This window comes from Podarcis cretensis (assembly GCF_951804945.1).
Source record: "Podarcis cretensis genome assembly, chromosome: 4".
Lineage (NCBI taxonomy): Eukaryota > Metazoa > Chordata > Lepidosauria > Squamata > Lacertidae > Podarcis > Podarcis cretensis.
The window spans coordinates 49,118,288-49,144,488 of record NC_137173.1 but is presented as its reverse complement, the minus strand read 5'-3'; the positions used below and the strand labels follow the sequence as shown (position 1 = coordinate 49,144,488).

At 40.3% G+C, this 26,201-nt stretch overlaps 1 protein-coding gene across 3 annotated transcripts in view; it reads left to right on the top strand.

Annotated features, from left to right (window-relative positions):
* The first annotated feature begins 271 nt into the window (after window positions 1–271).
* The window catches only part of TMPRSS15 (transmembrane serine protease 15), a 63,667-nt gene continuing 37,737 nt past the window's right edge, over window positions 272–26,201 (top strand). Inside the window, exons 1-10 of one of the 3 annotated variants that reach the window (XM_079972026.1) lie at window positions 272–457; window positions 2,874–2,995; window positions 4,104–4,171; window positions 7,438–7,589; window positions 9,087–9,128; window positions 10,983–11,021; window positions 12,020–12,139; window positions 17,895–18,003; window positions 21,481–21,590; window positions 22,512–22,649. In XM_079972026.1, the coding sequence (XP_079828152.1) occupies window positions 313–457; window positions 2,874–2,995; window positions 4,104–4,171; window positions 7,438–7,589; window positions 9,087–9,128; window positions 10,983–11,021; window positions 12,020–12,139; window positions 17,895–18,003; window positions 21,481–21,590; window positions 22,512–22,649 (1,045 nt within the window). In that variant the 5' untranslated portion in view covers window positions 272–312. The remainder of the gene's footprint in view (window positions 458–2,873; window positions 2,996–4,103; window positions 4,172–7,437; window positions 7,590–9,086; window positions 9,129–10,982; window positions 11,022–12,019; window positions 12,140–17,894; window positions 18,004–21,480; window positions 21,591–22,511; window positions 22,650–26,201) is intronic. The other 2 variants (XM_079972024.1, XM_079972025.1) reach the window with 2 other exon arrangements.

Sequence of the window (26,201 nt, the reverse complement as noted above, 5' to 3'; positions counted from 1 at the left end):
ATAATAATGTAAAGTTGACAATTAACATTTATAACCTTGGGTGTTTTGTTTACATACGCTATGTTCAAAAATATTATCTTTCTAAACAGGAGTTACATTTTCATACTATGTATATGTTCTTGAGGACATATCATTACACTGGATGACAGAGAAACCTGGGCTGAAATGACTGAGTGTAAATGAAGATTAAAGTTGCAATTAGTTTCTAATCACCATCGGTATATAAATATCTGCTCAAGCAGATCATTGTTCTTGTTATTCTTACATGCATCAGGTGGCAATCCTTAATTTGTCACCATTTTCCATCCTGAAATGAACCTGATAAAAAGATCAAAGAAAAACTGCATTCCTCTTACCAGCTATGAAATTTTGTTTGCTGCTCTGTTTACAGTATCATTATGCATCTGCATTGGATTATTAACACTTTTGTGGTTCGAAAGTAAACCAGCTGAACAAGGTAAGGAGGTAGGCTTCAACCTTGAGTTCTGAAGTCAACTGCTCATGTTACTTTAATTATTTGTCATGTTTGATGCTAGGCAGATGTACTGCTGCTTTGAAAAAGAATCATTATACATAACAGTAGTGAACCCTTAGACCATAATTTAAATACTAAAGCATATGTTCACTGAGTTAATGACAGAATAGAACAGGGTGACTTTAAAGTTGATATGAAAGTTGCTTTTGTACTTAGCCTTTTGTGTGAATTCCTTTAATTTACAATTTTGAGAATTGATTGTATGAGCTATAGGGCACTTGCTTAAATCAATGGAATGTTACAGTGCATTGAACAAAAAGATAGATGAAGGAAAAATAAGTTCTTTTGTTGAAGCATGTTTGGCACCACATTCTGCAAAGTGCTAAGTGTTTCTAATATGACAGTACCCCTGTGGTACATTTTACTAATAAGTCATTCAACACTAGGACACAGGTGGCGCTGTGGGTTAAAGCCTCAGCGCCTAGGACTTGCCGATCGAAAGGTCGGCGGTTCGAATCCCTGCGGCGGGGTGCGCTCCCGCTGCTCGGTCCCAGCGCCTGCCAACCTAGCAGTTCAAAAGCACCTCCGGGTGCAAGTAGATAAATAGGGACCGCTTACCAGCGGGAAGGTAAACGGCGTTTCCGTGTGCGGCTCTGGCTCGCCAGAGCAGCGATGTCACGCTGGCCACGTGACCCGGAAGTGTCTCCGGACAGCGCTGGCCCCTGGCCTCTTGAGTGAGATGGGCGCACAACCCCCGAGTCTGTCAAGACTGGCCCGTATGGGCAGGGGTACCTTTACCTTTACCTTTAATTCAACACTTGGTTAGGACGCATTGGTTCGAATCCCACAACGGGGTGAGCTCCCATTGCTCTGCCCCAGCTCATGCCTACCTAGCAGTTCAAAAGCACGTCAAAGTGAAAGTAGATAAATAGGTAGGGAAGGTAAACGGCATTTCCATGCACTGCTCTGGTGTCGGGTGTTCCATTGCACCAGAAGCAGCTTAGTCATTCTGGCCACATAACCTGGAAAAACTGTCTGTGGACAAATGCTGGCTCCCTTGGCATGTAAAGTGAGATGAGCACTGCAACCCCAGAGTCATCTGTGACTGGATTTAATTGTCAGGGGTCCTTTACCTTTACCTTTTAATTCAACACTTTGAGTCCCAGTCTCATGTTACATTTGGAGATCATGTTAAATTTGCCACAGAACTGTCACCAGAAGTTATATTTTCATGGGAGATTGATCATCACCATCATTTACTTGTATGCCACCTTTGAAAATAAAACATGCTTAGGGCAACTCACAACATCAAAAAGATAACATAGTTCACTAACAGTGTTGTGCCCAACCACATGATGTCAGTCTCTTTGCATCTGCTAGTGACAACCAGGAACATGAAGCAGAGGCATTGCTCTATGAACAAATTAAGCTGCATTTAAAGGGACAACACGAGGAACATTGGATTTATTTAAGAGATTGCTTTTCAAACCTTGCTGTTTTTCAGAACTGGAAAAAAAATATCTTAGGCTGGATTAAATAATTTAAATATTTAATGTGCTATTTTTAGATCTCAAATGACTGAAATGAACTTTATTTTATAAGATTACCAATCTGAAAGATCAAAATGACTGTAGGAAGGTATTCTCTACATTCACCAAAGCAATACATGAGTTCTGACAGAAAAGGTCAGACATATCTGTGTCAAATCAAAGCAGCCTCTTTCAAAGTGGTACATCAGAGAATTGTATCTATTTCATGCCCAAAGGAAATAGCATTAATCCTTAGTTCTTATAATACCCTGAAAGTATTCAATTTCCTCAGCATGATTTCCTGTATGGGATAAAATTGGCTGCTTAGCCATTGTCCCTTCCTTAGACAGAAGTGACACAACTTCCATAGCTGATGCCAACCACCGTGTGTGTGTGTGTGTGTGTGTGTGTGTGTGTGTGTGTGTGTGTGTTGCTGCAGGAAATTTCCAACATTCCTGTGCAGTAGAAGTGTAACTATATAAAAGAAAGCATTATGTCCAGAGGTGGATTTAAGGGAGTTTGACTGCAGTGGTAGCTGAACCTCAGCAGAGCCACAGGGGACACTGCAACTATTATTTCGAACAGAATGTGACATGTGAAGGGTGTAGAATTTTGGCATTGCCCAAAAGCTGCCGAAATTTGAGATCCCAAGGTCTGCCTCTGCAAGGTTGGGTATTTACACCAAACCCATTGTCAGAGATTTACTTCAAAACTGTGAGGAAACTTATAAGCATAACATAAGGTTTGTCACTCATTCCTCCTTGATGTTGTGGTTCCATTTTGGAATTCACAGAAAGTGCAAAGGACAGCTCTAAATAAAATGAGAGAAGTGTATCCTTGCTGATATATATCTCCTTTAATTATATCAGATGTGAGCAGAACTACAGCCCAGGGCAAATTCACCATACTGTCAGGAGCATCTTTCAGTCCGGCTTTGCAAGATAAATCATCAACAGCCTTTAAAGCTCTTGCCTTTGATGTTCAGCAAATGGTAAGTATCAACCAATACATTCTTTACCAAATTGCAATTGATTAGTTTTCACAGGTTCCTCTATATTGTCTTTCAGTTTTAAATCTATCCAAGTTCTCTGCCATTTACATGCAGATATCAGTAGTGGGAGACATCCAGTTGTGGTAGCCATTTGTGGAAATGAAATTTACCCTTCATCCTCTCCCTCCTGCAGCCCACCTCTGATCTGCTTCAGAGAGTTTGGGACCCTCCAGAGAAGATTCATGGTTGAGGCCTGCAGGAAGGGGAGAAAAAGAAACTTAATTGGAATCGACTGGTGTGATGTTTATTATCTAATGATGTACATGAACATGGCATTATGTGGCTGTTTTCTATCATTAAAGTAGCCACCATGGGCTTGTAGGGAGGGAACTGATGCTATGGTCTGGACAAAAACACCCCTATACCCTGAAAGATGCTATTTAGCACAGAAGGAAAACTGCCATTGGCATCAATATCTGAATGCCTTCCAATGCCAAATTGTGGTGATGTTCAGCAGTGTGTCCAAGTTTAAAGCAGAGATAGGAAATCTCATGCCCAGGAATCAAATGCAGCCCTCCGGGTCTCCCTGTCTATCCCATAGGATTCTCCCCATGCCACACCTCTCCCTGGTGCTGTATCTTCCTTGAGTGTTTTTACACTTTTTCTTCATTTAATCCAGATTTACCCTTTCTGTGGAAAATTTGATTTAAATAAAAACCCTGGTCCCAATGACCCATTTATGATAACTGATTGATCCAATTACAATATTAAGTCTGTGTCTAGAAGCCTCCATGCTTACACATGTGCAACTGTCGAGCACCAGGAGTTCGGAAAAAATTGAAGCTTGATGCCTAGTCAAGAACAATATTCTTACCTGGTCCTATACAGCTTTGTTGGACTTGTGGATCTTATTCTCAGTCTTTCTCTCTCTCTCTCTATCTCCACCCTCAGAACCTTCCAGATTTATTTATTTTTTTACAGAGCTATACCTCACTTGAAAGTTCATAAATTTGCATATAGGCACTGACTGAAATATTTTGTCATAATTGCCTGTCATCCTTCCCCCTCTAGATAGCTGAAACATTTTATGTCATCCTTTCCTATCTAGGTGGATGATATATTCCAGTCAAGTGAACTTCAAAATGACTACAAGGACTGTAAAATATTGCAATTCAGGTGAGGTATTTTTTTTCCCAAAAAAAGGGGGGGGGTTTGCAGTTTTATGTACACTAAATACTGCTAAAATCATACAGATTGAAATATATGCAAATGTGTGCAGGAATGGAGGCTAAATTATTTTGATAATAATACAGCATATTATATTCCTCTTCATGCTTCTCTTTAGCCCACTAAAGACGATGTGGTATTAAACATTTGAGATGGGGTAGCAGAAACAAGCATCCTAGCTCCACCCTGCCTCATTTTTGTAAATCTCAACTTCTGGAAGTTCTTGTGTGAAGCAAGCAGTCTCCTGTATCCATGGAACCCTACCCACACATCACAATGTGGTTTACAATCCTGAGTTTTCATATGATTCCATAAGGCACATGGAACCTTACAGATACAGGATTCTGCCCATATCATACAAATACCTTCCACAAGGTGAGGGTGACAGGAATGGTGATGTGGGGAGGAGCATGCTAGCTCTCCCAACACCTTCCAAATTTAGCAGTGGGTCCTAAGACCTGGATTTGTTCATTTAGTTTCTTTCATGACTTGTATAATAGCACTTCTAGCAAGGCCTAGGGAACTGTGCTGCTATAGAACGTCTGTTGCTTATTTCTTCTGAGAGTTTCTTTGATTTTTCCGAGATTTTTGTTACTCTGTGCATTTCCTCATAGCATATCTGACTGCCATTCTAATCAGTTCTCCAGCAGATCTGTCAAGAAATAAGACACATTTTCCCTTTGCTAAATACAGCAGCTGGCTGGTGCCTTTGACAATGTTAATGAAGCACAGAATCACCATTCCCAAGTTTAATAACATTTGCTGTCAAGTTATACTCAAATTAAGTAAAACCAGAACCTTTTGGCTTGCAATCTGAGAAATAAAATGAAACCAAATACAACATAAATGTTTTTAGTAACCAAAGCAGTATCAATTAAGATCTTTTGAACATCTAACCCCACTGTAATTCAGATTGTCAATGAAGCTTTAGGCTGCATGAACACTTCCACATATCGATTACATTTGATAAAGTGCCAACATGTATGCTCAAGCATACACAGGCAATGATTGCTCAACTCAACACTGAAAAAGGATCCCTGAATGTTGATGAATAACTCTCCACTTGACCTATAAGCCTTGGCTTTCTCTGGGATGTGGGGTTCAGTTTACCCACCCACTGTTTTCTTTTTCTCTGCCCCTCTGCCAAGGGTACCAGGACATGCTGGATAAAATGTAAAAATATTGGCTTGAATCCTATGAAGCACCAAGTAACCTTCCCAATAGCGCAAGGGTTTCTGCTTCTGCAATGGGACTTCCGCCCCCCCTTCCCCCTGACCACACATCTCTAAATCTGTTCTGGGATTTCCTCCAACCCTCTAGAGTAGCTTTGGAGAAGGTGCAGGGTACCTGATGGAGGAGGAGAAAAGGGAAAGTCCTATTGTTCAGGCAAAAATCCTTGCACTCACAGGATAGCTTCTATGTGCTGTATTAGATATAAGCCATAAAAGATTGTGCCTTAGAATCACAGTAAATATACGGTACAAGCAGCAAGCACATCAACACCACAGAGAAGGTGGAATTGGTTAAAACAGTGGTTCTCAAATTGTGTGGTGGAGAGGATGGCAAGTGTGGTAGGAAGATTCAAGAACAATCAGTTTTATATTCTGAGAATGATTCATGTTCTTATGTAGCTGCATTGTTTTACACTTTCTAGATGTGCCACAATCATATTACAAAGCAGCTGTGTTCTGTGTTATAACTCAAGCACCATTAGCAGTTGCTTCTTATCAATAAAAGAATGCTGTGTGGCACAAGAAAAAAAATTATTCTGAAAGTGTGGCCCAGAGAAGAAAGTCAGAGAACCACTGAACTAAAAGCATCACTTCACCACACTGCTCCAAAAGCCTGAGCAAAAATAGTGTATCTTCACCTGCTTATGAAAGCTGGTGCAAGGTGCAACTGGAGAAATCCATTTCACAACTTAGAGGCTACTGCCAAGAAGCCCTACCTATAGGCTTCATTTAGTGATGGTTCTGTGAATAGATCCTCCCCACAACCTTACAACTGGGCAGGGCAATAAAGGAGGAGGCACAACTTCAGAAATTCAGGGTCTAAACTTACCAGCATAGCCCTAACTTCTAGACAACAAGAGCATGCATTGTTTGCATGCTGACCAACTTCAATTGTTACTTTGATTCAAAGAGTGTATCCTTGTGCAGCTTTCCTAAGAAAAGTGTTTGCCCTATCCTTCAGGGCAATCCGATTTCTTGTTTCATCCCTGGAAATCAGATGAGTCACAAAGATAACATCAAAAGCTTTTGTTTACTCAGCATGGCCTAGAGGTTGTTAGAATCATTTAAGAAATTAAAGGGAAGAATCTTTCACTACATTGCCTCAGCCTCTCCTTTGCTCCATGATAGGATTAATCACCTCTTACCCCAAAGCACAGCTGTATCAGTGACAGTCTGCTGGCAGGAATTCTTTGAAATAAGAAAGGTCACTGCTGATTTTTAACCACGAGAAAACTTTCTTCACTTCAGTAAGCATTATTATAGAGTCACACATCATCGCCAGTCCAGATATTGCTACAAGTAGAGACATCTATATTGAGAGTAAAGAAAATGAAGGAAACCAAGCAGAAACTTCCACTGGGTAAACTAATGTTGTCAAAAATCCCAATACTCAGATTAAATGGCAAAGGATAGAAGCATTTTAGGTCATGTTCACTCTCCCCACTTATGAGGGGTATATTCTAAAATATGCCACTAGATTCTTTTTAATTTGTTTAGCCTGATTGAATGCACACACACTTATTCACCAGATTCATTTACAGGCCTCTTTTCACCCTTCCCTCCCTCCCTTTTGCTTTCAGAGTCAACACCCATGTATTTTGCAGTCTCTTACAAAAATATATTTTTCAAGATCTCCTCTCCCTTATTTCAGATCTTGCATTTTCATTATAGCACTATATAAACAAGGATTATATGTCGTTTTGGTGTGGTGACATTTTAAGGGGGGGGGGAGATGACCTTTTTTTTACTATTTCCTGATCTGGAGTTTGAAATGTGCACCATTTCTGGCCCACTGCCTAAACTTCCATGATCCCCCTTGGTCATCAAAGCAGTGAGAAAAACAGTAGACAATAAAATTATCAAAGTATCAATGAAATAAACAGTTTTCATATATTAAAAAAATGTATGTATTACATTTGAATTTATCTAAACAAAAAAGTTTTTCGCAGACTTTAATTTTGTTTTGTTGTTGTTCTTTGGCAGAAATGGCAGCATTATGGTACTATTCAACCTTTCCTTTCTACAATGGGTGCCTGGTGTAACTATAAAGAATGAACTTGCATTGGGCATTGAAAGAAATAAAAGTGATCTTCTGCAGACTCTCAGCATTGATGTGAACAGCATAGAAATAACAGGTAATCATTATTTCCTTTTGAAACATTGCATTGTGCTATTATTTCAACTACCATCCATTCATGCCTGATTCAACAGTGGCATCTTCTCGAAAGTACCCCTGCTTCTGCCAACAAGTCTTTATGTGTCGATAAGAGTCAGCAGCACTCCTCATCCTAAAGTATTTACCTACAACAGCCACAACAAGGCTGACTTAAAACAAAGAAATGACTGAATTTGTGAGGTGCAGTAAGATGAGTCAGAAGTGGAATTCAGGCACTGTGTACATTGAAGATGTGAGAGAGGATGGGAAAGTTTCCAAATGGGGTGAATATCCACAATATAATATAATAGGGACATTTGGTGTCCCAATTTATTTGCTTTCCCACCCCAAATTAGCAACCCCCAAATCCATCTCCATAGTGACAGGACTAGAAAACTGTTCAGTATTTGGCATTTGTTATTTGGCACTCAACATCTGGTATTCTGTCTTCAGTAGTATTTAATAGTTTGCATCTAATAATGTAAAAAAAAATTAGTACAGGATATTACATATACAATATCAATTGTGGACCCACTTGCAGAGCCCCCAACTTTGAAGGGTGAAGCAAATAGCAATGGTATGATGGAACAAACTTGACAAGAAAACAGTCTGGAATTAAAAATTGGCCACAACTTTATTGATTACAGATATAGGTTAGGTTTTGACTCAGGCATTGGGTGTATCTCTATTATCAGCCACCTGATGGGAGGGATGAAGCGTAAGCACGGTCATGCCTGGGATTTGGACCATGACAAGATGCAGGTCCACTGATGGGGCCCATCCTTGTCTGCTGCTGGAAGCTCTATGGCCCATTTGCCCCACACTTGGCTTCTGGGCAGAGACTTGCCCTTAGCCCCCTGAAATTACACCTGCTTTGCATTGGGGTGACTGAGATGAGTGAAATGCATGCAGAAGGCCTTTATTCCATCATCCAAAACAGCTGACCAGGGGAGGACTAAGTGGCTAGCCGCACCAAAAGGAATTTCGCATCCCAGGCATGGGGAGAGCACGCGACAGGCCACAAGTGCTGCCCACCCCTCCGTAGCCATTCCTTCTAAGTTTGGCACATAGTAAAACTATCATTTGAAAATAGCTTGCACTTGAGAGGTTATATTCTGTGCAAATATTTCATACCTAGTGTGTTTTAGATTCAGAAATTGAAGTCCAAACTGGAATTCATTGTTATGGAAACCACTAATTGAAAATGCAGCTGTTCGTTGCACAGTCATCTAATTAGCATCAGCCTTACTGGCTAGACCTTATATTTAATTGGTAGGGGTGACTCAGGGTAAAATCAGGGCAAATTCTCGCATTCCCAAGTTGGGCCGTGCAATTAACAAGGCATGTTAAATTGGAGCAGGGAGTCTCCAACCCAACTCTTTCTCCTTGTTCTTTTCCAAAAAAATAATGGCACTTTATTCTTTTGTTTTTCCTTTCCTTTTCTGAAATAATATTCAGTTTTGTTTTGGCTTTGCAGATTCAGGATTGTTTAGCACAAACAGTCCACTGACAACATCAGGTTAGTAAATACAAGTAGAAATCATATAGCATTTTCTGAGAAATGAAACCCAGCTGATTGGACAAACAACTAGAGCTTGAGAGGGGATAAGATGTAGAAAAAAAGGAATTGGGTAGAGAGGTGGGGGATCTCTCATTCTGAAATCACAGCAAATTATTTTTCAAAGCAGCTCTAGTAACAGTACTTTAGGGTAAGGTAAAGGTAAAGGTACCCCTGCCCGCACGGGCCAGTCTTGACAGACTCTGGGGTTGTGCGCCCATCTCACTTAAGAGGCCAGGGGCCAGCGCTGTCCGGAGACACTTCCGGGTCACGTGGCCAGCGTGACATCGCTGCTCTGGCGAGCCAGAGCCGCACACGGAAACGCCATTTACCTTCCCGCTGGTAAGCGGTCCCTATTTATCTACTTGCACCCGGAGGTGCTTTCGAACTGCTAGGTTGGCAGGCGCTGAGACCGAGCAGCGGGAGCGCACCCCGCCACAGGGATTCGAACCGCTGACCTTTCGATCGGCAAGCCCTAGGCGCTGAGGCTTTAACCCACAGCGCCACCTGCGTCCCGTACTTTAGGGTAGGGGTATTGAAATAAAGAAACATAGTCCTTTATGAGAGTGGCCATTCTCTTCCAGTCTTAGCTGTGAGACCAGTGTGTAAGTGGCTGAATTAGATTGTTGGAGTGATTTTCTTATTTCCTACTTGTTATTTTTTCCTAATGGATGGTTAGGAAAAAAAATTCTCTCTCGTATACTATATTTGCATTAGTCCATCATCAGACTCTTTTTATTGGCTGTTTCCCAAGGCTCTAAAGGCCGGGACATAGAAAGGAGGAAGGGGCAGGAAGGAAAAGGCACGCTCATGTCTGTAATAAATGACTTTGAGTGGTTAAGGGAAGGTATTGCTGAGGCAAGGAAGGGGAGAAGAGTTTCTCTCTGTGTGAAAGTTTCTCCACTGAGAGGGGGGAAATAGTAGTTTTAAACAATGAAAGAAATTTTGAGTAAAGCAAAGGCGAAGAGACACTGAGGGCAATGGAGATTTTAAACAATGACTGAGGTTTGAATAAAGCAGGGATAGAGAGACACTGAGGAGTTAGTTTATAAAACAACAACATTCAGTTTTAACAAGAATAAATAGCAGAGATGGGTCCAACACAGAAGCTAACACCAAAAGCAAGTGAATGAAAACAAACATAATTTCAATTCATTTAGTTAATATGTTCTAAAGGTTATATCAGCCTAATTAAAAGGAAAATCTGTGAAAAATAATTGATGATCTCCAATGGCTAAACAATATACTCCCACACTTTCCAATATCATTCTGACATGTATTATTATTATTATTATTATTATTATTATTATTATTATTATTATTATTATTCTCCAGCCACTCTGGGCAACTCTCAACAAATTCTTAAATACACAACAAAGCATAAAACATAAAAAAAAAACTTCCATATACAGGGCTGCATTCAAATGCCTTCTAAAAGTTAAATAGTTGTTTATTTCCTTGACATCTGATGGGAGGGCATTCCACAGGGTGAATTCCACTACTGAGAAGGTCCTCTGCCTGGTTCAACATCAGGTTAGTAAATACAAAGCATATAATCTAATATTAAAAGAAATCTAGACAAAGTCATTGATGAAGTGCAACAACCAAAGTAATATACTGCTCACATCATTTTCTTCATTGTTGCATAAGGCTACAATACTGTGCTCATTTACTTGGGAGTAAGTCTCATTGAACTCAGTGGGGATTACTGCATAGGATTGTACTATCAAGCTTATAATATGAATGGAAGGAACATTTGCTTTATAAATAATTTTCTGTCCCCTCCCCCAATTTTCTTTGTTTTTTGCTTTGAAGACTTCAGAACATTTGGTACAAGTCCTTTGACAACACCAGGTTAGTAGACAGAAAATGGCAAGATATAGTGTTTTTTGTATCAAAGATTCCAGGTATTTTTGTAATCAAGTAAATCATATGCTTTTCCACCCACAAGATCCACACTGAGCCTATGCAGATAAGGCTTTAAAAGGTTGTGTTCAAATTATGAGCAGCACTTTCTGCCACATTACACTAATATACATCTATTTCAGTAACCAGTGTCTGTACCAATTAGTGGATATTAGGAACAAGTAAGGAATATTTGTGCTTAAAAAGGTTGATGATTGGATATGCTTGTTATTCTGACTTGGAAAGAGAATCAGTAATGGAAGAAAGCACATTTTCTTTCCCCAGTAGATGGCATTGTGGTTCAGTTTTCTGAAGTTTAATTCCAAAAGGACTTAAACTTGTCCTTTATAAGCACAGTTTCTAACGTCAATAAAACTCTTTGAGTTCTTTGAGTTTTTGCAGACTACTACTGATTATTTTCACAGGATTTATTATGCCTTTACTTGAAGTATCTCAGAACTTATAATCAGTCTCTGACACTGGTAATATTGGGCTCACAGAATAGTATGAAGACACAAAGTTCTCTTAAGTGGATGGAGGGCTTGTAACTCGGAGGTAAAACTGATGCAGTTCTAGGTTCAATCCTTCACAGCTAAACATTTTAACCTCCTGATTGCTGCAGAACCAAACTGCTGTTAAAGGGACAGTTAGCAATCTTATTGGAAAGACTAGAGTAGCACATCTGGGAGAAGAATGCATGTCTGTCTTTTGCTCCAGGTTTGTACACTGTAAAGTTTGCACTGGAAGTATAGAGAACACTGTCAATACTGTATTTTGGATTGGGCATCCCAGACCACCCTTGCTATATTTATTTACTTATTTTAAAGCTTGATATGTAACTTAATATTTCAAAAATCTCTAATTGGTGCACAATCTATACAACAAACTGTGTATGAACAAAGCAACTTTCTGAATAATGCCATCTTCCTTTTAAAAACTTATTTTAGTGAAATGCTTACCTCTTGATGAGCTTTGTGCTGACGGTGTAAGCTGCATAAGAAGAGAATCATTTTGTGATGGAATACCAAACTGCCCAGATGGTTCTGATGAAAATGAAAAAACATGTGGTAAGAATTTGAGTTCCTTCAATTAACCTCTGACCCTTTACAGAATCTCTCAACATCATGCAGTGTTGTGTGGAAGGTAATACAATATGTGGAAGGTAATACAATATTATTTCTTTAACCCATCAGGAGAAAGAAATTCTTGCAACTTGAGTTACCAGTTTTTTAAATAAAAGAATAATGACAAAGAAATTATAGGTGAAATACTACAGAAAAGCAATATTCTGACTACAAAAAGATTTATGCAATTAACCATGAATAGCTGTTTTATGCTATCTAAAAGGCTGAGATACACTGTTGCTTTGAAACAAAGATCCAGCTTTCACTGCTCTAAATTCATATTGCATTCATATCCTCAGTCTGGTCTGGTTCCTTTCAGACAGAGGCTACAATAGAAAGAAATAGAAGTGAAAAGCCAAGCCTTGTATGTAAGATGAGATGGTCTCCCATGGAAGGCATCTTGGAGGCTATATGATAGCGTGTGGATCCACAGGAGGAAAAGGAGGTGTCCATTTGATGCCTCCATTTTACAAGCATGGAGGCCTCTGCTGCCCTTGCCACCCCACCATTGGTATTCTAGTTGTAGTATTGGCACAGATGCGGTGTTTTGGGTGGCAGATTGGGGATGGTTTTGCATCTGGCAGCTCCCAACCCTTTCTGTTCACTTGGTGCCTCTCCAGAATGAAAGGGAAGTTTGGATCTGGCATACTTCTTGTCTCAAAACCCTAACACACCAAGTCAAAAGGTGAAGCCCAATTCAGTCACTACTGTGTGTGTTTTTCTGCTTTCGTGTTGATTTTTTAGGGAAACATTAAGAAATATAATTGCTTGTCTGTAGTCTGTTCTACCTTATAAGTCAACCACCTCTTTCCCAGCCCATTCTTAAGGTAAAGGCCCATTGGTCAATGGTAGAGCATCTGCCTTGCATATAAAAGGTCTCAAGTTCAATCCCTGGCATCTCCAGGTAAGGCTGGGAAAACATTTTTCCAGAAATCCTGGAGAGCCACTGTCAGTCAGTGTAGCCAGTTCTGAACTAGATTGTCCTACTCAGTATTAGCCAGCTTCTTATGTTCCTAGTCTATGGTGGATAGTTGGGCTGTTTTCTTGAAATTGTATGATGACTGTTTGTGTTGAGATTTCAATATCAGGAGGCCAACAACAGATAAGGTGGGGAAATAAATTACATTCCAGCAGTTGGGACTTTAAGCACCAAACTAGTTAAGACATGGGAGACACATAAACAGTCTAGTGGTGGTTGTTATTAGTTATTACTTGAATACAACCAGGGAAGGGCTAGAAATTTGAATGGGAGAGTGGTAGAAAGATGCTTGACTGTTTCACTGCAGATGATTTTCTCAGTCAAAATCCCCCCTCCCACAACTGCTTTTCTGTTGTAAAATGATAGAGGGTCTCTTTTCCCCTTCTGGAAAAAAAGCAGTTGAGATCAGGGTTTTTTAAACAAGCAAACCAACAAGAGTGGTCCAGTTGGACAGGGAATTACTGCTACTATTACTACTATTTGTAGCAATATTTCTATCTGATTCTTCAATCTTTGCACCTAACGCAGCTGGTTAAGCACACCTTCACCTTCTGCCACTACAACTCCTCTGAGCATATTCACATAACCCAGAGCTATAGTTTGCTTACACAAACAAAGGTTATGAGATTGTTCACTTATGTCCACAACTCATATTGATGCCCCTGAGGGCGAAACTTTACAGGAAGTGCCTTAAGGAAGTATTCTAGTTACATGTGATCAAATATTATTCCCCAGTTCCAATGTCATGTTTCTCTGTGGGTGCTTATGCTCAATATTTATATTTGTTTTGTTCTTTCAAATTTCAGGTTTCTGCTGTTGACAATATAGCAAGAGCATTGGTGTTAATATTAAGATGTTAAGAAGCTAGCATGTACACAAGCTGCTCATTTAATCCATTTCTTTTCCTGACATTTAAAACAAAACTTCACAAACCATCAAGGGAGTAACTATGAATACAGTCTCTTTCCTAGTATGTCAACAATGTAGATGCAAGATTAATATATCACAGCCTCAAGTGTAGGAACACTGAAAGATGTTAAGCCAATACACAAGGATATATATATTTTTTTTCTATTTCCTACCTATAGAATTCAGCTTTCAGCTTAGTGGGAGTCTGTGAAAAATCCATATGCATAGAACTGAAAAATTAAGCTTAGCTCTATATCCCCGTGGTATGCTTAGCATGTATGCAGTTCAGTGATAAACCTCTGAGCTTTCTAGTTCAATAAACCCAATAGCTCTGAGCCAGAGTGAGCTCCTGCCAGTCGGAGACGTTATTGGACTATTGCTATTACTCAGTGTACAAAAGCTTTTGATGGCTTCTTTTTATTTGTTGAAATGACACATCACAATACATATACAGTATGGTCCCATCTTATGTGGGGATTTGGTTCAAAGGGTTCTGCTTATACTTGAAAATTACCTATAATCAAACACTTGGAGCCACCCTGCAACTTGAGGGTGAGGGGGGCGGGGGGAGAGAGATTCCTCAGTACTGCCAAATCCTGTGTGCTGAGTGGGCCCTGCCCTGCAAGCAAGACAGAAAGTTTAAAAGCTTGGGGGGGGGCATTTGGTCCACTTGGGGATACCTGGTGCATAAGGAGCATTTAAGCTCTCTGCCCATTCAGCATGCTGAATCTGGAAGGCAAGAGATGCTTTCAGAAGATCTCATGGGAGCTCAAATGACCCAGCTAGATTTTTCAAGAACATCTTGCAAGCTGAATGGGCTTGGGTGCCCTGCAAACCAGGCAAATAGCTTAAAAGCTATATTTGTGCCTGGTCTGCTTGGTTTAACTGGCATGAAAAGAGCTTTTAAAGCTCACTGCCTTGTTTGCCAGGCAAGGCCATCTCAGCACTCTGGCTCTGGAAGCCTAAGAACGTTCACATACTGGAACTCAGATTGCCCCTCAAGATCTCACGAGAGCATCCTAGAACTGGGAGTCAGAGTGGGCCTTGCCCCCTAAGCTGGGTTACCCGATGTGAAAATAGCTTTTAAGGTCATTCTGCAGCAGGTAACCCCAAGAGAATTTCAACCAGCCTGCCTTCAGCCACAGACGGTTGAAATGGCACAAGTTAAATGTGCATAAGATGCTAACATACTACATGGCCAAAGTGTTTGTTTCAGCTCATTGCTTCCCTAAAGAAACCAGCATGGTGCAGCAGTTAGAGTATTCAATTAGGACCTGGGAGAGCAGGATTAAAAGTCATACTTACCTGTGAAGTCCAGTGGGTGACCTTGTGCCACGCACTATCTCTCAACCTAAACTACTTTGCAGGATTTTTGTGATGACAAAATGAATAGAGAGAAAAGTGGGTATATTACCTTTGGATACATGGAGCAAAGGTGGTATATAAATGTGGTGATGATAATAATAAAAGTAGATAAAACCTGCCCTCCACAAAATTTAGGAGAATAGGTTTCTGTTGGGATAACAGTGTGACATTTTGACCATTATTTTTATGGTTTTATAGTTGGAAGTGAGGAAGAGTTCTGCCAGGCTTTAGTTCTTCTAGCAGAGTTAGCAGAAAGACCATCAAGAGGTGAACCAAGCCACTTACACTGTCAGAATGCAGGCCAAGTTTTCCAGGTCTGTGATTTTTCACTTGGTTCCCATTACCAAAGGGGCATTACCTCTTCCATAATAGCTGCCTGTGAAGTTTGGAAAAATTTACAACAGGATTTATAGTCATTTTATAACTACTCTTGTCCACAAAAGAACCTATGTCCAATACCATCCGGTCCCCATTAAAATTCCCTTTAGTGCTACTGAGTTCAGCATATGCTAGAGGTATAAAGCCACAGCACAGGAAGGGTGTAATTCTAACAGTTTCTTCCTGATGCTGTCAGAGTTCAGTGAAATCAATTAGCTTCTCAGCTGAAATGCAGACAACAGGTGACATTGCAACCCTCTGTCCCCTAGTTTTAATGATAAAATCGCCATGAAATGAAGTGACTCCACCATTGTCCCCATTCCTTAATTCAGCTTTAGAAAGTGAGAACCATGTCCTATACTGAAATTCAGGTAGTAATCATAGTAGAAGTAGTCATGGTACTAAAAGATTTTTTTGTTAAAAGAGGACAGAGATATATGGGAAATCTAAAGTGTTTTGGTTTTTTTATTAAGTTGTTACTTTATTTAAAATAAGTGGTGGATTGTATGACTGTAAGACAGAGATGTCAGCTAAGTCTAAACACAACAAATTTGAACAGCTATATACTGTTTATAGCAATCACCTTCTGCAGGCATTATTAAACAGTGAACGTAGACACAAAATCAGGGTTGTAAAATGTGGGGGAAGCCCCCATGGATACCAAAGAGTGTCAGCTTCAAATTGTCATCTTCCATGAAGGCTATGAAAACAGTGAGGGGCAAAATGACTAATGCTAGCACACTCATCCCCAATGCCTTCCCTTGCATGTTTACTATCACCATTTACTAATGCCTGAAGAGGGCTAATATTGTATCTGAAACTACCTGTCAACAAAATATCTTGGTTAGCATGGATTGGCTGTGAAGACATGGACACCCTTCCTCATTATCCTAAGGACAAATTCAAGAAAATGTGCTTGGATTGCTGTAATGAGTCAGCAAAGAAGCAAAAACAAAATATGCTCTGAGAATTTGAACTCATTTGGCCAGAGATTGGTCTCCCTTGGGGGAGAAAAGTGACCAGATTTGTATTTCTTCACATTCACAACACAAGGATTTACCTCATGGGCACAAGGCTAGCACGAGGATTTTTGCTGTCTGAGGCAAAAGACAAGATGGCACTCTCCCCGATTCTATTAGATTAGTTGAATCTAAGGCGCCATCTGCACAATACATTCAAAGCATTATCAAATGCTTTAAACAGTCATGGCTTTCCCCAAGGAAGCCTGGGAAGTGTAGTTTGTTAAGGGTACTGAGAGCTATTATTTAGGAGACCCCATGCCCCTCACTGAACTACAGAGCTCAGAGTGCTTTGCCAGCCAGTTACCCTTCCCAGGGAACTCTGGGCATTGTGGCACCTTGAACAATGTACAATTTCCAGGGTTCTTTGAGGAAAGCTATGACTGTGTAAAGTGGTATGATATGGCTTTAAATGTATAGTGCAGATGGGGTCATCAACAGTAGTGATGGAATAGCATCTCCTACTGAATTTGAGGATAGAAAGCTAAAGCAGAGCAAGTGGCACAAAAACAGTTCTCTCGAATACCACCCCACTTCCCACCATCTGCTGTCTGACGTGATTCTGTGACTGTGGCTAATGGTATGGCTGGCCCTCCATAAGAATGAGCTCCATGTCTCTAGTATACCAAGTTCTATCTAACCAGACCTTGCAATGGTGCCAGTGATAGTTAAGGCATATTCAGAAAGGAGGCTGTAACTGCAGCAGTGGATGAATTACTATCACTGTCTTAGAATAATGGTTGCAGCTGATTTGTGAGGTAATTTTTCCTGCTCCAGAAATCAATTTAATGTATAAGGGGGAGCCCTGGAAACAAGAAACCTAGCCCCTTCAAGACAGTAAAAATAAAATGAGGAATACCAAATCTATATTCTGTCTGCTAATATAACCAAATTTATCTCAAACTGTGAAGCTTTTCCTCTTCCCATAATGTGTTACTGAGACAATATAGTTGGAAAACAAAGTACAATTGTTCTTTATAATCAAGGACTGGAGCAATCTCTTTCTGAGACTGAATTTCTTGAAAAGATAATTATTATTTATTTACAGCTACACGCTGTGATGGAAAATTTATTTTGACTGGCTCCACTGGATCTTTCCACTCTATTCATTATCCAGAGCCTTATATTTCAAACCTTGCTTGCCAATGGATTATACAGTAAGTCACTTGACAACATTTTATCAACTAGACTGTATTTGCAGATAAAATGCAAACACTTTTTTCTCAACAATGTTTGTATACACTCTAGTTAATGCGGGGCATAATATGCAGCAATAAGTTATTTACATACATATGGTATATAATTTTATTTGGATGCCAACTTTCCATAGTACAAACCATGCTCAAGGCGACTTGCAACATAAAAAAATAACTACAACATAAAAGTAGTCATAAACAATAAATAAAACATTAGGAAATATGCCCTCTCTGCTCTCACCTGGGGGCCTTTCTTCCCTCTGCATCTCTCACCCTGGAATATCTTCACTTCCCTGTCTTTTATTATTTATTATTATTTATTGAATTTTTATACCAACCTATACCGGAGGTCTCTTTCACTCGGGATCATTCCACCACCTATCTGCAAACTTCATGGGGGTGCAATTCTTGGCCCCCAATGGCATCACAGAAGGGTAAATCCCAGAGGGGCCATTTTCTGTATTGTCTCCTCCTCAAGGTGATTCCCACAGGCACTGAGCCATCACTGAGCAGCCCACTGTCTGCAACGTGCGTGCCCAGCTTCTCTCCTTGTTTTGATCAGGGACAGCCCATCTCTGAGACAAGGTGAGGCAACTGCCTTGTGCAGCAGAATCTACAGTGTCAACATATCTGGCCTCCAAGCGACAGCTGCAGTGCACTCCTTGGAGGCCAGATTTGCAGATTCCTCAACAGCAGCTGAATAGGAGGCACTGCTGGTCTCCTTCCAACCTTGTTCCCAATGTAGATCACAACACACATGTACGCACACACACACTCTAGTTCCTGGTGTAGATCTTCACTCACACCTTCTTCTCTGGCAGGAAGGCATCTTGTGGTTCACCTCAGGTGTCAAAATGTCTTGGGCTGGCCCTGGTCTTGATACATAACGTCAGGGTGGGTTGCATCCAGTTTGCCTGCTTCTATGCATCAGTCAATTAACATTGTCTCATGCAACAAATGACTTCCTTTTCTTTCCTTAATAACCTAACTATCAACTGTTGTCGCCATCAGAGACTACTGACACAACTCTAGGAGCACCTCATAGGTCAGGGGGTGGGGAGGCTTACTGATGAACATAGATCTCCAAAGTACAGCTGTTGCTTGTCTTGTTTGCAGAGGAGGAATATGTTTTTTTCCCGATATAGGGCCAATATTGGCTGATGGATGAGAGCCCTTTAGCTCTCAATCTCCTAGCTAAATACCTGAGGGGTGGGGGAAACAAGCACAAGCTCAGGATATAGGATGAAATATCCTAGGTGTTTTCTTCCCCTTCCACCCTAGTCGTCTTCTCCAGCCAAACTGGAGGGGTATATTTTGAAGGAGCTGAGTGGCATGTGAGATATTTGTGGAAGGATTCAACAAATTACTCAGACACTTCCTGTCCTTGAATGATGATATAAACATGTTGAACTCCTGCACGTGCTGTTGTCAGTGATTCAAAAGTAAATCAGAAGCAGGACAAAGATGATCTGTTAGGGTTTTGTTTTGTTTTGTTTTGTTTTGATTTGTTGCTTTCTTCTGACTTAAGCTTTTATGAAGATTTTTCATTTCCTCATCCAATTTTGTGCTTCTTTCCTGAACAGAAATATATAATATTGTTATTCTTTTTAATAAATGTAGAAAAATAACTTGATTGTTGTCAAATTACCCTATCATATTAAATTAGCCAAATATGCCTTACTGAGTTACTTTTCCCAGCATTTTCCTTGAGCTTTTTTATTGTCAGATACAATTTTCTATGCTTCTTCTATCTACGCAAGTGCTAACAAAAGAATAAATAGAAAGGATTACAGATTGCATTAAAAATGTGCTCTACTGCACTTTCCAAATTGATTCTGACAAGCATGTTGAAATGGTTGTGGTCAAATACTTCAATTCCTTTTGGGAACTGCAACCAGGGGGAAAAAGGTAATTTAGTAAATTCAAAACAGTTTGCCAGTTTGAAGTTTGTATTCACATCCTGAGTATTCCAGATTTTCTAGTTTCTAAAAGGAGGAGGACATGACAATGTAAATGAGGACTGTTTCTTAGATGATGCTACTGTTTATTTTAAAAAATTACTATGCATTGTTTCCAGCACTGTTGTTCTGTTCATGCTACAGAGTTCCACTTGCATAACTGAATTTTCCCCTACAGCCCTTATACACCCCCAAAATCTGCTCCAGAAGACTGGGATACATGACATCCTGGAGCAGATTTATATCATTTTCTGAACGTGCATGTCTCTAAAATAAAGGGGGGGTGTGTATAGTTCCATTTCATGTTACATAATGGATGTAGTGCAAGTTCCTAGGTATAATGATAAAATGTATCCTGTTTTAAAAACTCTGCGTACATTGCATATATACTTTGTATAGACCAGCTCCACCCAGGATGCATGCATTGCTCAAATAAATTTGCAATCTTCTCCCATTTTACAGGATACATTGTCATCATATGTAGCACACTTTCTAACGTGGTAAAGTGTGAAGTGGCCATAGTATTACCAGATTTCTTAAATTCATTGCCTTAAATTCCAAGTTGACAAAATATAATCTAAACAATACTCTCCAACAAATAATTTAAAAATTGCCATGAACTTTCAGAGCAGATAGTGCACAATTAATGCTTATATTTATTTGTTATACAAATCAGCAACTTATACTTAGATTTGCACAAACTGGGGGGGGGGGAGAAAGTTTAGTTAAACAGGATTCAGATTCAGACTGAAATCCTAAATTAGGTGGCTCATAGAATTCGTTAGGACTTGCTTCAAAATTAGTCTGTTTAGAATGGGATGTCAACCACTTTTCCGCCATGCTACAGAGGCCCAACTGGCCTCAATCAGAAGTTGAGCATTCAGTCTCCAGCCTCATGTTTTGAAACACTCTTCCAACAGAGATTCAGCAGACACTGACTTTCAAACAAGTTGAATATTGTTTTATCCCACCAGGCCTATGTGGTTGTTTAACATTTTCTTGAGTAGCCACTAGCCAGTCATTTCAATCATCATTTTGCACTGTTTTAAATGTTTTTTTTTTAATGTGCTCCTATTGCTGTACAACACTCTGGTATTTTATGATTGGGCAGTATATAAATACTCTCCTAAATATAAATAAATGAAGTGTGTGATTTTCAAAATATAACTATCCCTGAATTGCTTCTCTTGGATACAATTCAAGGAGCACCTTTATAGGCTCCTTTGGGAGGAAAAGTGGGGTGGAAAGCAATAAAGTAAGTAAATAAAATGTGCAATCAACTATTTGAACATCTGGACGGAGCTCCAATGCTCTTTACATGAGCAGCATTTTTCTAGCACTTAGTTTGCAATGCAAAGCAAAATTGCTGCTGGCTGGGTGGAGGGGATTTGATTCAAGATACGTCCTCACATTTCTGTGTGTTATGTCTACTGCATTCAGCAACCACGCAGCTATTAACAGAATATTTTGCCCCCTTTAGTGTAAATCAAGAACTGTCTATTAAGCTGAATTTCAGTGCTTTTGATACACAACAGTATGCAGACACTCTAAGTATTTATGAAGGTGTAGGCCCAGGGAAGATTTTAAGAGGTAAGACACCTTTTTAATACTGTTTTAAATCTGTGATACTTACAGCAACCAGGCATCCTTTTCTTTTTACAATGCAATGTTTTATAATCCCATGTGGTGAGAATGATGCTCTTCATCCAGAGTTTTGTGTTGCAAGATACGCAGGGATTTTTTTTTCATGAGCAGGCTTCCCCATTCAGCTGAATGGAGGAGATAGCACCTTGTGTACATTCCTTTCAACAATTTCATTGTGGCAATTGCAAATGTGCTAGTCAGTTCAATAGGCTTTTAGTTGATCACACCTTTATGTGTCCCATTTGCATTTTCCAAAAGTTCTAAGAGAAGTAAGAATTGCTATTATAATAAATGCAATGTCCAACTTATACTTTTCCTGCAGATGAAAGCACAACACTTGTTGCAGTATCTCTGCTTAAAAGCATTCCAGGTTGCACTTCTAACCACATGCAAAGCCTCTGTTAGTTGAAGTTCTGATTATGCAGAAGTCAACCACTACTATATGCCCAAAGCCATGGGGAACCAGTGCCCACAATAATGCTGAACTCTTCATGTGTCAATGTCATATAAATGATTTGTTTGTTTTCCATGAAGTTATGAGTCAATGGTGTTTCTAATTCTAATTATAAATTGCTGTCTATTTCCATCATGAGATTCTAGAAGATAATCTGATATATTCTAAGATAACACTTATGAGGGCAGAAACAATTCCAATGGCAAATTGTAATCTTGCTCACAGCTTGGTGCTTAAATATGAGCAACTCCATTCATTATTAGGTATACAAATGGGTAATAGTAGAAAAAGCATAAGTGTTTGGGCTCACTTTTGGGCTCACTTTTCTGTAAACTGAAGACTACTGATTTGGATTATTTGCATGTATGTGGCATTATACCCTTTAGATATCTTTGTCATCTCTTTCTTTGTAGGTTTCCTCTCAGGTTGTGATCCTGGTACAATTTACATATTTTCTAATAAAGCCACTGTAGAATTTGTTACAGACTACGCTGAAAATTATAATGGCTTTAATGCAACCTACACTGCATTTAACACAAGTGAACTGACAGGTAAGTAGTCTTTCTAACTTCTGTTTAAATATCACATTGTTAGTATATGTGGTGGGAGGAGATCTAGCCACAGCTAGCAAAACTGTGACATTGCTCTGATATGGAGACAAATGCACCTGATTTCACATGTGATTTGCAGTGGATGTATTAAATCAGCTCCCATAAATGTTAGTCTTACATTGTGTCTATAGCCTCATGCTACAGACACTGTACTCTTTTATCAAATCCATTTTGAAGTGCTAATGTAACAAGGTGTTGTTATCCACTTAACTTGTCCAAACACCCCATGAATAATTTGTTGTTGTTTAGTCGTTTAGTCGTGTCCGACTCTTCGTGACCCCATGGACCAGAGAACGCCAGGCACTCCTGTCCTCCACTGCCCCCCGCAGCTTGGTCAGACTCATGCTGGTAACCTCGAAAACACTATCCAACCATCTCGTCCTCTGTCGCCCCCTTCTCCTTGTGCCCTCCATCTTTCCCAACATCAGGGTCTTCTCCAGGGAGTCTTCTCTTCTCATGAGGTGGCCAAAGTACTGGAGCCTCAGCTTCACAATCTGTCCTTCCAGTGAGCACTCAGGGCTGACTTCCTTCAGAATGGAGAGGTTTGATCTTCTTGCAGTCCATGGGACTCTCAAGAGTCTCCTCCAGCACCATAATTCAAAAGCATCAATTCTTCGGCGATCAGCCTTCTTTATGGTCCAGCTCTCACTTCGATACATCACTACTGGGAAAACCATAGCTTTAACTATACGGACCTTTGTTGGCAAGGTGATGTCTCTACTTCTCAAGATGCTGTCTAGGCCTGTCATTGCCCTTCTCCCAAGAAGCAGGCGTCTTTTAATTTCGTGGCTGCTGTCACCATCTGCAGTGATCATGGAGCCCAAGAAAGTAAAATCTCTCACTGCCTCCATTTCTTCCCCTTCTATTTGCCAGGAGGTGATGGGACCAGTAGCCATGATCTTCGTTTTTTTGATGTTGAGCTTCAGACCATATTTTTCACTCTCCTCTTTCACCCTCAATAAAAGGTTCTTTAATTCCTCCTCACTTTCTGCCATCACGGTTGTGTCATCTGCATATCTGAGGTTGTTGATATTTCTTCCGGCAATCTTAATTCCGGCTAGGGATTCATCCAGCCCAGCCTTTCGCATGATGAATTCTGCATATAAGTTAAATAAGCAGGGAGACAAAATGCAGCCTTGTCGTACTCCTTTCCCAATTTTGAACCAGTCAGTTGTTCCATATCCAGTTCTAACTGTAGCTTCTTGTCCCACATAGAGATTTCTCAGGAGACAGATGAGGTGATCAGGCACTCCCATTTCTTTAAGAACTTGCCATAGTTTGCCATGGTCGACACAGTCAAAGGCTTTTGTATAGTCAATGAAGCAGAAGTAAATGTCTTTCTGGAACTCTCTAGCTTTCTCCATAATCCAGCGCATGTTTGCAATTTGGTCTCTGGTTCCTCTGCCTCTTCTAAATCCAGCTTGCACTTCTGGGAGTTCTCGGTCCACATACTGCTTGAGCCTTCCTTGTAGAATTTTAAGCATAACCTTGCTAGCGTGAGAAATTAGTGCAATTGTGTGGCAGTTGGAGCATTCTTTGGCACTTCCCTTCTTTGGGATTGGGATGTAGACTGATCTTCTCCAATCTTCTGGCCACTGCTGAGTTTTCCAAACTTGCTGGCATATTGAGTGTAGCACCTTAACAGCATCATCTTTTAAAATTTTAAATAGTTCAGCTGGAATACCATCACTTCCACTGGCCTTGTTATTTGCAGTGCTTTCTAAGGCCCATTTGACTTCACTCTCCAGGATGTCTGGCTCAAGGTCAGCAACCACACTACCTGGGGTATATGAGACATCCGTTTCTTTCTGGTATAATTCCTCTGTGTATTCTTGCCACCTCTTCTTGATGTCTTCTGCTTCTGTTAGGTCCTTTCCACTTTTGTCCTTTATTATGGAAATCTTTGTACGAAATGTTCCTTTCATATCTCCAATTTTCTTGAACAGATCTCTGGTTCTTCCCATTCTATTGCTTTCCTCTATTTCTTTGCATTGCTTGTTTAAGAAGGTCTTCTTGTCTCTCCTTGCTATTCTTTGGAAATCTGCATTCAATTTCCTGTATGTTTCACAATCTCCCTTGCATTTTGCTTGCCTTCTCTCCCCCGCTATTTGTAAGGCCTCATTGGACAGCCACTTTGCTTTCTTGCATTTCCTTTTCATTGGGATGGTTTTCGTTGCTGCCTCCTGTATAATGTTACGAGCCTCCATCCATAGTTCTTCAGGCACTCTGTCCACCAAATCTAAATCCTTAAACCTGTTCCTCACTTCCACTGTATATTCATAAGGGATTTGACTTAGATTGTATCTTACCGGCCCAGTGGTTTTTCCTACTTTCTTCAGTTTAAGCTTGAATTTTGCTATAAGAAGCTGATGATCTGAGCCACAGTCAGCTCCAGGTCTTGTTTTTGCTGACTGTATAGAGCTTCTCCATCTTTGGCTGCAGAGAATATAATCAATCTGATTTCGATGCTGCCCATCTGGTGATGTCCATGTGTAGAGTCGTCTCTTGTGTTGTTGGAAAAGCGTGTTTGTGATGACCAGCTTGTTCTCTTGACAGAACTCTATTAGCCTTTGCCCTGCTTCGTTTTGATCTCCAAGGCCAAACTTGGCAGTTGTTCCTTTTATCTCTTGACTCCCTACTTTAGCATTCCAATCCCCTATAATGAGAAGAACATCCTTCTTTGGTGTCACTTCTATAAGGTGTTGTAAGTCTTCATAGAATTGGTCAATTTCAGTTTCTTCAGCACCAGTAGTTGGTGCATAAACTTGGATTACTGTGATGTTAAAAGGTCTGCCTTGGATTCGTATCGAGATCATTCTATCATTTTTGAGATTGCATCCCAGTACAGCTTTTGCCACTCTTTTGTTGACTATGAGGGCCACTCCATTTCTTTTACGGGTTTCTTGCCCACAGTAGTAGATATGATGGTCATCCAAACTGAATTCACCCATTCCCGTCCATTTTAGTTCACTGATGCCCAGGATGTCAATATTTATTCTTGCCATCTCATTTTTGACCACCTCCAACTTACCCATGTTCATGGTTCTTACATTCCAGGTTCCTATGCAATATTTTTCTTTACAGCATTGGACTTTCCTTTCGCTTCCAGGCATATCCGCAACTGAGCGTCCTTTCGGCTTTGGCCCAGCCGCTTCATCAGCTCTGGATCTACTTGTACTTGCCCTCCGCTCTTCCCCAGTAGCATGTTGGACGCCTTCCGACCTGAGGGGCTCATCTTCCAGCGTCATAACTTTTATATGCCTGTTGTCTTTGTCCATGGAGTTTTCTTGGCAGGGATACTGGAGTGGCTTGCCGGTTCCTCCTCCAGGTGGATCACGTTTGGTCAAAACTCTCCACTATGACCTGTTCATCTTGGGTGCCCTGCTCGGCATAGTTCATAGCTTCTCTGAGTTCTTCAAGCCCCTTCGCCACGGCAAGGCAGTGATCCATGAAGGGGCATGAATAATTATCCCTTTCTATATTGGTCAGGCC